The following is a 13,578-nucleotide window of genomic DNA, read 5'->3' as shown; positions in this document are numbered from 1 at the left end:
CACACACACACACACACACACAATCAACTCATTAGCAAAATAGGAAAAGTTCTCGCACAGCTGAGTTTGCTTGTTGCAGGTGCGTTGGAATGATGATGACATATCAAGAGCAGTTTGCAGGTTTTCCTTTTCTTTTAAGATATCAACATTATTACCACAGTATTTCTCTACCTTCCATTGAAACATACCTCTGCAGGCTAGTGTAGCCACTTGTGTGAAGTTTGTCGCTGATGCTCTCAGCAGGACTGGGCTGAACTCCAGAGTGCTATCCACTTCGGATAACAACTGCATTTCCTAAGAAAAAAAGAAAAAAACTCCTGCATGGGTAATACTGAATACATATTAAATATACTCCATGTGAGTACTCTGCATGAGTTTGCACAGAAACTTACCTTCACATAAAGTTTCTTTCCTCCTGAATTCAACATATAAATTCCTATTTTTGGCTCCCCTGTAGGATAGAATAAAGACATAATAGGTTAATGGACATGTTATTAACATTGATGACAGAATAGAATAAATACTGCCCAACAAAACACTGAAATTTGCATTTCTCTCTGTCGCTGGTAGGTGTCACTATGCACACAAAATGGATACATCCACCTTTAGACAGACACAGTCAATAACAAAGTAATCTTCAGGGCTACTTGACATGATTGAGAGCTAATCCTGTTAGGTACTGTGCCTATACTCCATGCACATAATCTAAGAGCATAATGCTGATGCTCTATGATGCACATTCCAAGGTAGAACGTAAATGCCCAATCTATCCCATTCTGTTGTACACAATACAAAAATTGACTGATATAACTCCTCATATGAGGTCAGATGACTGACAATTAACTTAAAATTAGATCTAATGTTAGTCACTAGGTGGTTTCAGTTTTGAAACAGAAAAGCAGTGATACTTTGGTTTGATCTGCACAGTAGTATTAAGTGAAAGGAGGTGATTACATATACAATATGCTGCGATCATAAAACCTGAGTGCTCTACTCTACAGCAGCATTGCAGCAGTTTGGTGGGTAAAAGCGCGTAGTTGACACTTCGGGCTGATTTCCTTGGCTCTGGCAATTCCTTTCAACCTCAGGTTTCTCTGCAAGTGAGACTGTGGATAAAAAGGTGCCTGTGCTTCCGTTTCACCTCCATCGATTGCATTGTATTGGCAAACCAATGAATGACCAACCATTCATTGGGGGTCACTAAGTTCACCGTTTTAGTACTGTTTCACAGAAATAAATGTTCTATCTAATGTTACTTTCCTAAAAGCATTTTAATGTCAAATGATGCATGTTTTCTTTCACACATGTAGTAAACTGACATGAAAAGATTGGAAAACAGGTTGACTTCACAGCCATAGTGCATATAGGGCCACTTACAATAGGGTCTGTTTCCCGGACCCATATTAAGTCTACTATTAGATTAAAATGTAACTGGAGAAAGCCAGGAAAACATCCCTTAGTTGTTTATGATGTAGAAATCAGTGGACAGAAGATCAAGGAAAGAACATCTAATCACCCATCTCTGGCCCCTAGTACCAAACAGTAAACAATATCTGAATTCCAAATGGCACCCAATTCCCTATATAGTGCACTTTTGACCAGACCCTATGGGACCTGGTCAAAACTAGTGGACTATGTAGGGAATAGGGTGCAATTTGGGACAAACACAATGTTAATCTACCATCAATCTATAGGCTACATGCCTGGTGTGATAGGGATCTTCTAGCAGGGAGATGTAGCCTAATCTACACAGTATAGTCTGGCCTTGATAAGGGAGCGCTAATTGTCCTGTGTATGTAATATCGGGTGTGGTGGTGATGAGGATACAGCATTAACTTGCACCTATGGGCAGATCTAAGATCAGTTTTGCCGTTTCCCCGTTAATGGTTAAGATGAGAATTTGGGGAAGGACATGTTTGATTCTACAACTAGCTGTGGTAATTTGCTCAATGGTGCAGCAGTGGTAAGGCTCCCAAATCCTAATCAGTGTTTCTCCCGGATTTTTCTTTAGGCGAGGTGCAGAGGTCCCTAAATCCGCAGACTACCAACATTCTCTATTGAAACCAACCAACATCCTAAAATAGTTAAGTTATTCCTATAGCTCTCACGCCTTACCCCACCTCCTCCCCCAAAAACTAGTCCCCGACACCCACCGTTGGCGGAGCCGCGGCCCGTCGCTGAGGCGACCAATAGGACTAGGATGTGTTCGATGACGTAGGGCTTGAGCTTGTCCAGGTCAGCGGGGCGTTCTGTGCGCTCCGACAGCCTGATCTGGAGGTTGAGTCGCTGCTCCACCCCTGCCGCGTTGTCCTCAACGCTCTGGAAGCAGGACCCCTGGGGAAACGGCAGGAAAGGCATACCAGTTATGCAGAGGGAGCAAGGAGGGAGAAAGGGGGAGGGGGTTGGTTGAATAGAGGAAAGAGAGAATGAAGAGTGTAGAAAGAGCGATTAGTGGGAGAGTGGAACGTGGGAGAGTGGAACGTGGAGAGAGATTGGGGGGCAAGAAAGGGAGACAGAGGGATAGAAAGGGGGACAGGGTGACAGAAAAATGAGAAATTGTGTAAGAAATGGAAAAGAGGAAGAGATGAAGTGTGTGTGTGTGCATGCGTGTACACACACATACAGTATATACATAATAATATAATAATAATATGCCATTTAGCAGACGCTTTTATCCAAAGCGACTCACAGTCATGTGTGCATACATTTTTACGTATGGGTGGTCCCGGGGATCGAACCCACTACCCTGGCGTTACAAGCGCCATGCTCTACCAATTGAGCTACAGAGGACCACATAGAGGCAGAAATATGTGTGTTAACCTGCTTCTCTCCAGTCCCTCAGCACTGTACCTAACTCACTAACCCTCCATTTATCCTGACAAGATCAGCATCTGAGGGGTGCAAAGCACGGCGCAAACCAGGTTCTGTCGTCTTAGGACCAGGAGTGACTCAGGCCTGGACTTAAGAAACAGACAGCTCGCTATCCCTGGCTAGATGCCACAGGGCCTGGGCCTACAATAACAAACACCAAGCCCCTGTGGATACAACAGATACACACAGACTACCGGCCACTTCCTAAAGACGCCATATTAGTACTTATGCCCCCTGACCATAGGAGTTGGCTATACTTCACAAACAGATCTGGAACCAGGCTAGACCATACTAGTAGTATTCACAAGGCATCAAACAAACAAAACAAAGTTGGGTTAGGTTTGGGAGATAAGAGTGGTGGCTGGGGCTTGCGTCATGGTGGTGATTGCGCCACCTGTGTTTAGGGAAGCTCCCGGCCAATTAACAGTCTCGTGAGAAAGCAATTATGTGCCTAGCAAGTGGTCTCGCTGTCCTTGGGGCTTCTTGAGGAACCAGACTGCAGTCAGATATCACAACACTGCAGCTCACTCAATACACTTCCTGTACACATAACCTTCCAAACAATTTCATCACGAGCAATGATTCTGCAGAAAACTTTACAGCCACAATTCATGTGAATAGGCCTTATAACTGACTACAGGAGAATATGCCTTGTGATTATCGTGAAGCCAACAAGATAGTGAGTACACACAGTTGAGCATTAAGCACTCATATTGACAATTGCTGGAAAAAATTATAAAATAAATAATAAACGACCATAAATGCTATGAAAATGCCTGTAATAACAACGCTCAAAGTTATTCTTACAGTTTGCATGGAATAAGGCCTTTGTAATTTAAACGTTTTGCCCTTTAAACACAAATAGGTTGTCTTGAAAATATAAAGTGGTCATAAATATGCGTCTCTGTTTAGTCTGGCACTGTTTTTGTTATTGTCTCGTGTTAATTTTAAACTAATGTAATGTGTCTTTGGGTCTTTTAAAAATAATAATTCATTTACATATTGACAACATTATAGTGAAACAGTGGTTGAGATGCCCAGTACCTGCGGCTGGCTGTATATGGTCTTGGGTAAACTGCACTCCAGCAGTAGCCCCAGGATAGTGATGTTGGAAGAATCTTCCTGTAAGAGCAAAACAGAGAACATAGAGTCAATGGCAGAAACATACAATCAAGGTTGAAAACTCAGCCTTCATCCCAATGCTCTTTGATGAGATGAATAGCTTGAAAGGTCATGTTGATTAGACTTAATAAATTGAAGACCGTTTAATCCAGATTAAAGATCAAAATTACATTTTAGATGGAAGTCTACTGGGGCTAGTGAATAAATAAATACAGGCATGTGTAGCATAATTAACAAACTAAACTAATTATGTGAGGTTATATTAAGCAAAACATTGGTAACATACATGAACAGCATTATTGCCCTCTCAGTCATTGAACCCTATGACCTTTGTGATTCTAGACCAGGTTATTTACCGTAAAGTCCTTTGTGACAACTGCTGATGTAAAAAGGGCTTTATAATACAAAACTGATTGATTTATTAACATGACCTGTAGGTTATCCCAACTACAAGGCAGATCTATTTGACCCTATTTTAACACAAGTCTTAACTAGTCAAGACCTTAGACTTAGGTAACAGTGCATATGCGTTATTTAATACCAAAAGTGGTGGTGACCTCATCTAATGACTTGGTGAGAGAGAGAGAGAGAGAGAGAGAGAGAGAGAGAGAGAGAGAGAGAGAGAGAGAGAGAGAGAGAGGAGAGAGAGAGAGAGAGAGAGAGAGAGAGAGAGAGAGAGAGAGAGAGAGAGAGAGAGAGAGAGAGAGAGAGAGAGAGAGAGAGAGAGAGAGAGAGAGAGAGGAGAGAGAGAGAGAGAGAGAGAGAGAGAGAGAGAGAGAGAGAGAGAGAGAGAGAGAGAGAGAGAGAGAGAGAGAGAGAGAGAGAGAGAGAGAGAGAGAGAGGGAGGAGAGAGAGAGAGAGAGAGGAGAGAGAAGAAGAAAGGGGGACTAAATTAGCATCTGGCTGCTAAAGCTCGGTCTATATTTAAACCTCTTTATATGTTCAGCAGCTCAACAGGCCGTGTTACAGCAACACAAACACCGTACAAAACGACTTTACTCTCACAACCCCTGTCTAGTAATAACGAAACCGCTCATAAAATAATATCCAGATCAGTGAAGAAACTGAGTGTGTCCCAAATGGCTCCCTATTCCATTTATTGTGCACTACTTCAGCAAAACCCTATTTTCTATATAGTGCACTGGTCAAAAGTTGTGCACTATATAGGGAATAGGGTGCCATTTATTTAAGACGCAGCTCATATGTTGTCTTGTAAAACTTCAGTGTTGATTATATAAGTAAACCATACTGAGAAATAACAATGACCATCTTGCAAAACAATATACAGTACCAGTCAAAAGTTTGGACACACCTACTCATTCAAGGGTTTTTCTTTATTTTTACTATTTTCTACATTGTAAAATAATAGTGAAGACATCAAAACTATGAAATAACACATATGGAATCATGTAGTAACCAAAAAAGTGTTAAACAAATCAAAATATATTTTATATTTGAGATTCTTCAAATAGGTCACCCTTTGCCTTGATGACAGCTTTTCACACTCTTGGCATTCTCTAAACCAGCTTCATGAGGTAGTCACCTGGAATGCATTTCAATTAACAGGTGTGCCTTCTTAAAAGTTAATTTGTGGAATTTCTTTCCTTCTTAATGCGGTTGAGCCAATCAGTTGTGTTGTGACAAGGTAGGGGGGAGTACACAGAAGATAGCCCTATTTGGTAAAATACCAAGTCCATATTATGGCAAGAACAGCTCAAATAAGCAAAGAGAAAACGACAGTCCATCATTACTTTAAGACATGAAGGTCAGTCAATACGGAAAATGTCAAGAACTTTGAAAGTTTCTTCAAGTGCAGTTGCAAAAACCATCAAGCGCTATGATGAAACTGGCTCTCATGAGGACAGCCACAGGAAAGGAAGACCCAGAGTTACCTCTGCAGCAGAGGATAAGTTCATTAGAGTTACCAGCCTCAGAAATTGTAGCCCAAATAAATGCTTTCAAGTAACAGTTCAAGTAACAGACACATCTCAACATCAACTGTTCAGAGGGGACTGTGTGGATCAGGCCTTCATGGTCAAATTGCTGCTAAGAAACCACCACTAAAGGACACCAATAAGAAGAACAGACCTGCTTGGGCCAAGAAACACAAGCAATGGACATTAGACAGGTGGAAATGTGTCCTTTGGTCTGGAGTCCAAATTAGAGATTTTTGGTTCCAACCACTGTGTATTTGGGAGACGCGGTGTGGGTGAACGGATTATCTCCGCATGTGTAGTTCCCACCGTAAAGCATGGAGTAGGTGGTGTTATGGTGTGGGGGTGCTTTGCTGGTGACACAGATTTATTTAGAATTCAAGACACACTTAACCAGCATGGCTACCACAGCATTCTGCAGCGATACGCCATCCCATCTGGTTTGGGCTTAGTGGGACTATCATTTGTTTTGCAACAGGACAATGACCCAACACACCTCCAGGCTGTGTAAGTTCTATTTTACCAAGAAGGAGAGTGATGGAGTGCTGCATCAGATGACCTGGCCTCCACAATCCCCCGACCTCCCAATTGAGATGGTTTGGGATGAGTCGGACGGCAGAGTGAAGGAAAAGCAGTCGACAAGTGCTCAGCATATGTGGGAACTCCTTCAAGACTGTTGGAAAAGCATTCCAGGTGAAGCTGGTTGAGAGAATGCCAAGAGTGTGCAAAGCTGTCATAAAGGCAAAGTGTGCCAATTTGAAGAATCTCAAATATAAAATATATTTTGATTTGTTTAACACTTTTTTTGGGATACTACATGATTCCATATGTGTTATTTCATAGTTTTGATGACTTTACTATTATTCTACAATGTAGAAAATAGTAAAAATAAAGAAAAACCCTTGAATGAGTAGGTGTGTCCAAACTTTTGACTGGTACTGTGTATATATAAAGACTAGAAGCAAGTCTGAGTGATTGTGAGAACACAGCCAGGCTGACATTTTGTAACTGCCACCCGCTTCATTTTTACATTACATTTTAGTCATTTAGCAGACGCTCTTATCCAGAGCGACTTACAGCTTCCTGTTGCTGAGGGTAATGCTCCTCCGAAGAAGCCTCGTGCCGCTTTCACTCCTTCCTTTGATGTTATTAAAAGTGGGTGCGAGTGCGTGTGTGATGTGACTGTTTGCATGCTCTGTGTGTGTGTGTGTGTGTGTGTGTGTCTGTGTGTGTGTGTGTTTAGGCACAAGTGTGTGATTGTGTATACACAAATATGACAGTGTGTGCGTGCATTAATATGTATATACCTTCTATATGTGTGTGTATGCCTCTCACGTAAGTGTGTTTTTATGCATCTAGGTGTTTTGTGTGTGTGTGTGTGTGTGTGTGTGTGTGTGTGTGTGTGTGTGTGTGTGTGTGTGTGTGTGTGTGTGTTTGTTTGTTATCTCCGTATCAGGTCTGGCAAAGAGGAGAAGTCAGCTGCTGCTGGCTATCAGATGTCAGACAATACTGCAAGGCCTGCACACTGCAGAGCAGGACAGATGGCCATGCTAGCAAGTCTTCTACTTGGTGTATGTTGTGATAAATATTGTGGTAAACGTGTTTGTTTGTAGGTATGGTGTGTGTGTGTGTGTGGCGTTATGGTACATGTTGTAGTAAACATATCTATCCTGTTGCCACGTGTTGTCTGTTGACTTTCTTGCCCAGGAACAATTGCCTGTTGGGGAAAAAATAAAGTGTATTGAGTTTAATGGAATGGACGTACCTGAGTTTGGCTCAGCTTGATGCTCTGGATGTGGGGGAATATGAGGACGCTGTCCTTCCTATGGACCCCCTTTATAGAGCCCCGGTAGACACCCAAACCAAAAACCTGGGTGAAAGGACATCACTGTTAAAGGGACAGTTCATATAAATTACAAAAATTATTTATTTTACCTTGAGAGACATTTAATGTGTCAGAAGAGTGTGCAATACAAAAGTGGAGTTTTGTTTCCTTGGCCATTGTAAAGGGACTGATAATATTCTAGACCACAGAATATTAAATCACAAAACAAAGGGAGTGAATGAATCCAAGGTAGCATACTAATGTTCCTTATGCTAATAGTGGCCATGACGTATACAACCCTAGAGAGTGGATCATCGTAATATCACAATACCCATAGCTTATTTCATGGAAACATAAGTAATGTAATGATTGGGTGAACTAAATTGTGCCTTTTCACTGATAAACAGGATATATTTAGGCTTAGGCACCCTTATCTCCCTACCAAGAACCATGAACTAATGCTTAATGAACTATTAATAGTGCTAATGTCACTCTGTTAACAACCATCTGCTTTGATGAGTCTTTAAAAGGTCAGAGGTCAAGGGTGCCAAATATCACATCACAGCCATTACTTGCTGTGTTGCAAAACTAACTTCAACATGCCTTCCACCGGGCACACGTTATTTTTTTGTCCATATTAAAACAGACCCCTGGTCGTGGGTCAGGGCATAAGTCCCAAATAAAACACTGTTCTATAGTGCACTACTTTTGACCAGAGTCATATGGGCCCTGGTGAAAAGTAGTGCACTAAATAGGGAGCCTTTTGGGACACAGACCAGGGAGCGTTAGTAGTCATACGAGCATATGATACTGACCTGGTAAGAGAGCACCCCGTGGGCAGATGTGTTTATAAATAATGAGTTTTCTACGTTGCCCTCCTCAGTCGGGTGGAAGACAAGTTTAAATGAGGCCTTCCCTCGGGGTGGGATCACCTGATAGAAGAGAGGACACGGGGTCAGGGTTCACCGAAGGCAATGACTACGTTACAATGTCCATACTAGCATGACTTCATTCTCAGTAGTATGTTGGTGAGGACATTGAAACGGAGCCACACAACTTCCACCACTCATATGAGAATCATGCTGAGAATGAGACCTTGTGTGAATGATTCTTGGGTTAATTTCAGTGTGGAATCGATAGGAGAAAATGTGATATGCAATGATGTAACATGCACTGTTGTCAGAGTGTGATGCAACGTTGTTGTGCTTAATTTATTTTCTAAGCAGAGCAAATGCTGTGGGTTTCAATGGCAGTTTGAGAGTTTAAATAGCTGTACTGGTGGCCCAAGGGACTGACATGAGAAAGGGGGGGGGGGGTGGAGAGAAGTAGAAGAAGAGAGTGAGGAGAAAAACAGTGTGAGAGAGAAAGGAGAGAAAGGGAGAGAGAGAGAGCGTGAGGGAGAGAAACAAACAGAGAGAAAGAGGAGAAGGAAGCAAAATAGAGATTGTAGCGAGATGGACGGAGGTATGGTTGAGTGAGAGAGGGAGGGAGTGTCCGAGTGAAGGGAAGGCACACACAAACACACTCACCCTTCTGTGGAACGAAGGCATGTGAAAATGTCTACTGGATGTAAACATTGACAGCAGTGTCACTGGGAGTTCCTGGCTGGGGTTGTGTATGCATATGGTTTCAGCTCTTGGCAGCCCCAGTGGCCTACAGAGAGAGAGATAGAGATGGAGAGAGATGGACACAGCCACCATTTGCCTCATGCAGCGCAACATCGCATAGAGTTGATCAGGCTATTGATTGTGGCCTGTGCAATGTTGCACCAATCCTCGTGCGAAGTTGCTGGATATTGGCGGGAACTGGAACACGTCGTACACGTCGATCCAGAGCATCGTACACATTGATCCAGAGCATCCCAAACATGCTCAATGGTTGACATGTCTGGTGAGTATGTAGGCCATGGAAGAACTGGGACATTTTCAGCTTCCAGGAATTGTGTACAGATTCTTGCGACATGGGGCCGTGCATTATCATGCTGAAACACGAAGGGATGGAGGTGGATGAATGGCACGACAATGGACCTCAGGATCTCGTCATGACATCTCTGTGCATTCAAATTGCCATCGATAAAATGCAATTGTGTTCGTTGTCCGTAGCTTATGCATGCCCATTCCATAACCCTGTTCACAACATTGACATCAGCAAACCGCTCGCCCACACAACGCAATACATATGGTCTGCGGTTTTGATGACGGTTGGACATACTGCCAAATTCTCTAAAATGACGGCTTATGGTAGAGAAATTAACAACCAATTATCTGGAACAGCTCTTGGGAACATTCCTGCAGTCAGCATGCCAATTGCACGCTCCCTCAAAACTTGAGACATCTTGTGGAATTGTGTTGTGTGACAAAGCTGCACATTTTAAAGTGGCCTTTTATTGTCCTCAATACAAGGTGCACCTGTGTAATGATCATGCTGTTTAATCAGCTTCTTGATATGCCATAAATGTCAGGTGGATGGATTATCTTGGCAAAGGAGAAATGCTCACTAACTGGGATGTAAACAAAATTGTGCACAACATTTGAGAGAAATACGCTTTTTAAGCATATGGAACATTTCTGGGATCTTTTATTTCAGCTCATGAAACATGGGACCAACACTTTACATGTTGCGTTTATATTTTTGTTCAGTGTAAAATACTTTCTAGCATTTGGACATCGACAAAGTTATATTTCTAAACTACTATGAAACTAACTTTTGTTTAAGTACAATTTAGACATTGTTACCTCATTTGCAGTTTTACCATGATTACATTCTAGTTACCACTGTAGTTATAGAGTAACTTCAGGGCATAAGTGCTCAACTCAATGCAAAGTGTTCCCGGTTGTGTCAACACTGACATAGCATCAACACTTGAGCATGAGTTAGAACGGTCCCTTTAACAGTGATGTTTCCTCTAGGTACAGATCTAGGATCAGCTTCCCCTCCCCCAATCCTAACCTTAACCATTAGTTGGGGAAATGCAAAACTGACTCAAGATCAGTATCTAGGGGCAACTTCACCCTACACCATTTTATTGACGACAAGTTAGCACTTCCTGGAAACGAGGAAGGCGCTTTTGCTTATCTGACACTTCTCTGGGGCCGACATCAAAGGAGAAACCGTGACAATGTTCAGATCTAGCACAAAAAAACAAAACGAATGCAGGCTGCTATTAAAAGGTCTATGGCGACCTTTAGAGCTATGCTTAGCGCGCTCGGTTTAGCCTTTTAATATTTTGATGTGTTTGTAATAAAAAGGGGGTCCAGCAACAAAGGCCGTAGTCACCACAGGTCTGTAAATGTCACTCTTAAAAGATAGGTTTGCAGATAAAAAAGTAAATAGCTGCAGGTGCAAGCTTTCCTCATACTATTGTTGTCATCATAACCATAAGCAAGCAATATATATACCTGATTGCAACTTTTAGAGCTACTGTACAATGTGAAGTCATTGGATAGGTCAAACTCCATTTCCTAACGTGATTAAGTTAAACAGATAGATGTGTTTTAGCCTTGCCTATTTTATAATACGTACATGTTTCCTCAATTCAATGTTGATAGCAGAAATTCCATCCACTTTATGCAAAGTTACTGCCTGTCCTATCCACTCGTATCACATGACTGGGGACTATACCTATTCTATAAACCATCCAATTCTACATGTTTCCTCAATTCAATGCTGATGGCAACAACAGTAGAAATTCCATCCACTTTATGCGACGCCTGTCCTATCCACTCATATCACATGACTGGGGACCTGCATTGTAGTGGGGACAGGGGGTGTGTTGTGTGTTTAAACAACGGGATGACAGTAAATACTGCGAAACACGTGGACTCGGGCTGAGAGGGAGGGAGGCATGGAGGGAGCCCTGATGCAATTAAGAGTCACAGTCAATGTGCATCCCAAATGGCACCCTATTCCCCTATATACTACACTACTTTTGATCAAAAGTAGTGCACATCTTCGGTCAAAAGTAGTGCACTACACATAGGGAATAGAGTGCCTATATAGCTCTGGTCAAAGTAGTGCATTATATAGGGAAGAGGGTGACATTTGGGACACAACTTCAGTCAATAAGGGTCTGTTTGGGCATGCCTGGTTCGATCTGCACTGCCTGGTAAACGGAGAGAGGAGGGTGTGCTAGTGTTGCATATCAACACTGTATATTGCCATTGCTAAAATGACTGGGCCGTTGGGTTATCCTAGTTAGCGAGTGGCTAGCAAGGCTAGTGGGCGGGGATGAGGTTGAGTTTAACACCTTATGGTGGTGTTGTGCTTGTGTTAGGTTGTGTTAATGCTGCTTTGCTTGATGCCACTGTAGCAAAACAATGGTGTAGGATTTTAATGTTTAAACACTTCAGTTATATAGCAACCGTTGTCTGTATCGATAAGGTATGGACGAGGATACATCCTAGGTCGGACCTAGTGTTTCCTAGTTTGTTGGATTCATTCTAATCTACACCGAAAGGTTGGGAATGGTGTATTGCTCAGATTTAGAAACATAACTAATTAACAAATAGATGTATTGGATACTTGGATCAATAGATAAACAAAATGAAATGGGAAATAAACTGAGAATTTTTTTCCAGCTTCAAATAGTAGCAGTGGGGAAGGCCGTCCAAGCACAACAAAGAGTCTCACTATTCTGGTGGTTGTTTTGGGAGCTGGGAGGCAGAGTTCTAAACCTTTCCGCTTCGGTCTGACCCTCTCCCTTATTCAGCCTTGCGCAGATGGGAAGAGAGCTGAGCTGTTCACGGCCTTATTTGGTCGTCGCCTGTCTGTTCCTTTGGCTTCCTCTGCGTTTAAAAGGTCCCTCCGCTTTATACAGAGAGCTTTTCCACTTCTATGGCTTTTTATCACCAATTTCTATGGCTGTGCTTCTTCTTGGGGGCTTCCGGTGACATAATCCAGACAAGGTTAGGTGAAGGTTACAGATATTTAGTTGATTTTGGCATATGCTTTTTCCACATTACACTTATAACTGTCGGATTGTGATTTGGAGTCGGTGTCTCTTGCACTCATGTGTACATCTAAAATTAGGTGGTTGGTTATAGTAGCTCCAAACACAGGATTTATCAATGTCTTTACATTGGCTTATGTTTATGAATCCTTTTCTATGAAACCAGGAAGTGAGAGAAATAAACTCACTGTGTCCCAAACTCCAGCAATGGCGGCTGGAAGCGCAGCGGCCTTCCATTCTCCCGCACGTAGAACGAGGAGCTGGAGAAAGACAAAAAGAGAAAAACACTTTTATGTACACGTACACCTATCAACTCAATGAGTTCCAATGGGACTTTCATTCTAAACAAGTGAGCTCTCGGACGACTTGGCAAAACGCTGACTCTCCTGCCTAACAATGCAGCCAGAGTGGTGGCGAAATCTCGACTCCTCTGTGAGACACTTGAGTGTGCTACTCGTAAAAAAATAAAAATACAAAATATAACACAAAGGCAGAGAGGGATGTCAGAGATGATGAATTTAAGGGGATTTAAACAGAAGTCTCCCGCTTGCCAAATCCACTTCACACCCCATTGGGCGGGAACTCGAGTTGAAACACGACAAAGACAATGAGGGTTCTTTATTAAAAGAGCCGCTTTACAGTGTCTTTGGGAAACTCAAGCCGCACGTGTTAGGAGTTGGACTAAAACCTGCTTTCATCGACACCCATGTGGGTCCTTTTATTTGTGCTTTGAATTCTATTAGGTTGTGTATGTTTATTAGACACCAAACAGAAGAAAACAGGGAGAGAAATGTATATATTTTTTGGCGTTGCAAAACGTTTTTCGTTGTCTTAATGAACATGCCCCTGCATTGCACTGCAGGCGAACGTCGATGCAT

The 13,578-nt window shown here is 42.4% G+C and overlaps 1 protein-coding gene across 2 annotated transcripts in view; it reads right to left on the bottom strand.

Moving 5' to 3' along the window:
• Nucleotides 1-13,578, bottom strand: part of tmem131l (transmembrane 131 like) — an 84,165-nt gene that overhangs the window by 29,609 nt on the left and 40,978 nt on the right. For both annotated transcript variants that reach the window (XM_084155014.1, XM_084155015.1), the window contains exons 4-11: nt 12,889-12,960; nt 9,282-9,405; nt 8,568-8,684; nt 7,693-7,797; nt 3,916-3,993; nt 2,154-2,334; nt 393-451; nt 189-294 (exon numbers count right to left, since the gene is read on the bottom strand). In XM_084155014.1, the coding sequence (XP_084011140.1) occupies nt 189-294; nt 393-451; nt 2,154-2,334; nt 3,916-3,993; nt 7,693-7,797; nt 8,568-8,684; nt 9,282-9,405; nt 12,889-12,960 (842 nt within the window). The remainder of the gene's footprint in view (nt 1-188; nt 295-392; nt 452-2,153; nt 2,335-3,915; nt 3,994-7,692; nt 7,798-8,567; nt 8,685-9,281; nt 9,406-12,888; nt 12,961-13,578) is intronic.

This window comes from Coregonus lavaretus (assembly GCF_964263955.1).
Source record: "Coregonus lavaretus genome assembly, chromosome: 38".
NCBI lineage: Eukaryota > Metazoa > Chordata > Actinopteri > Salmoniformes > Salmonidae > Coregonus > Coregonus lavaretus.
This window is presented reverse-complemented; position numbering and strand designations above follow the sequence as displayed.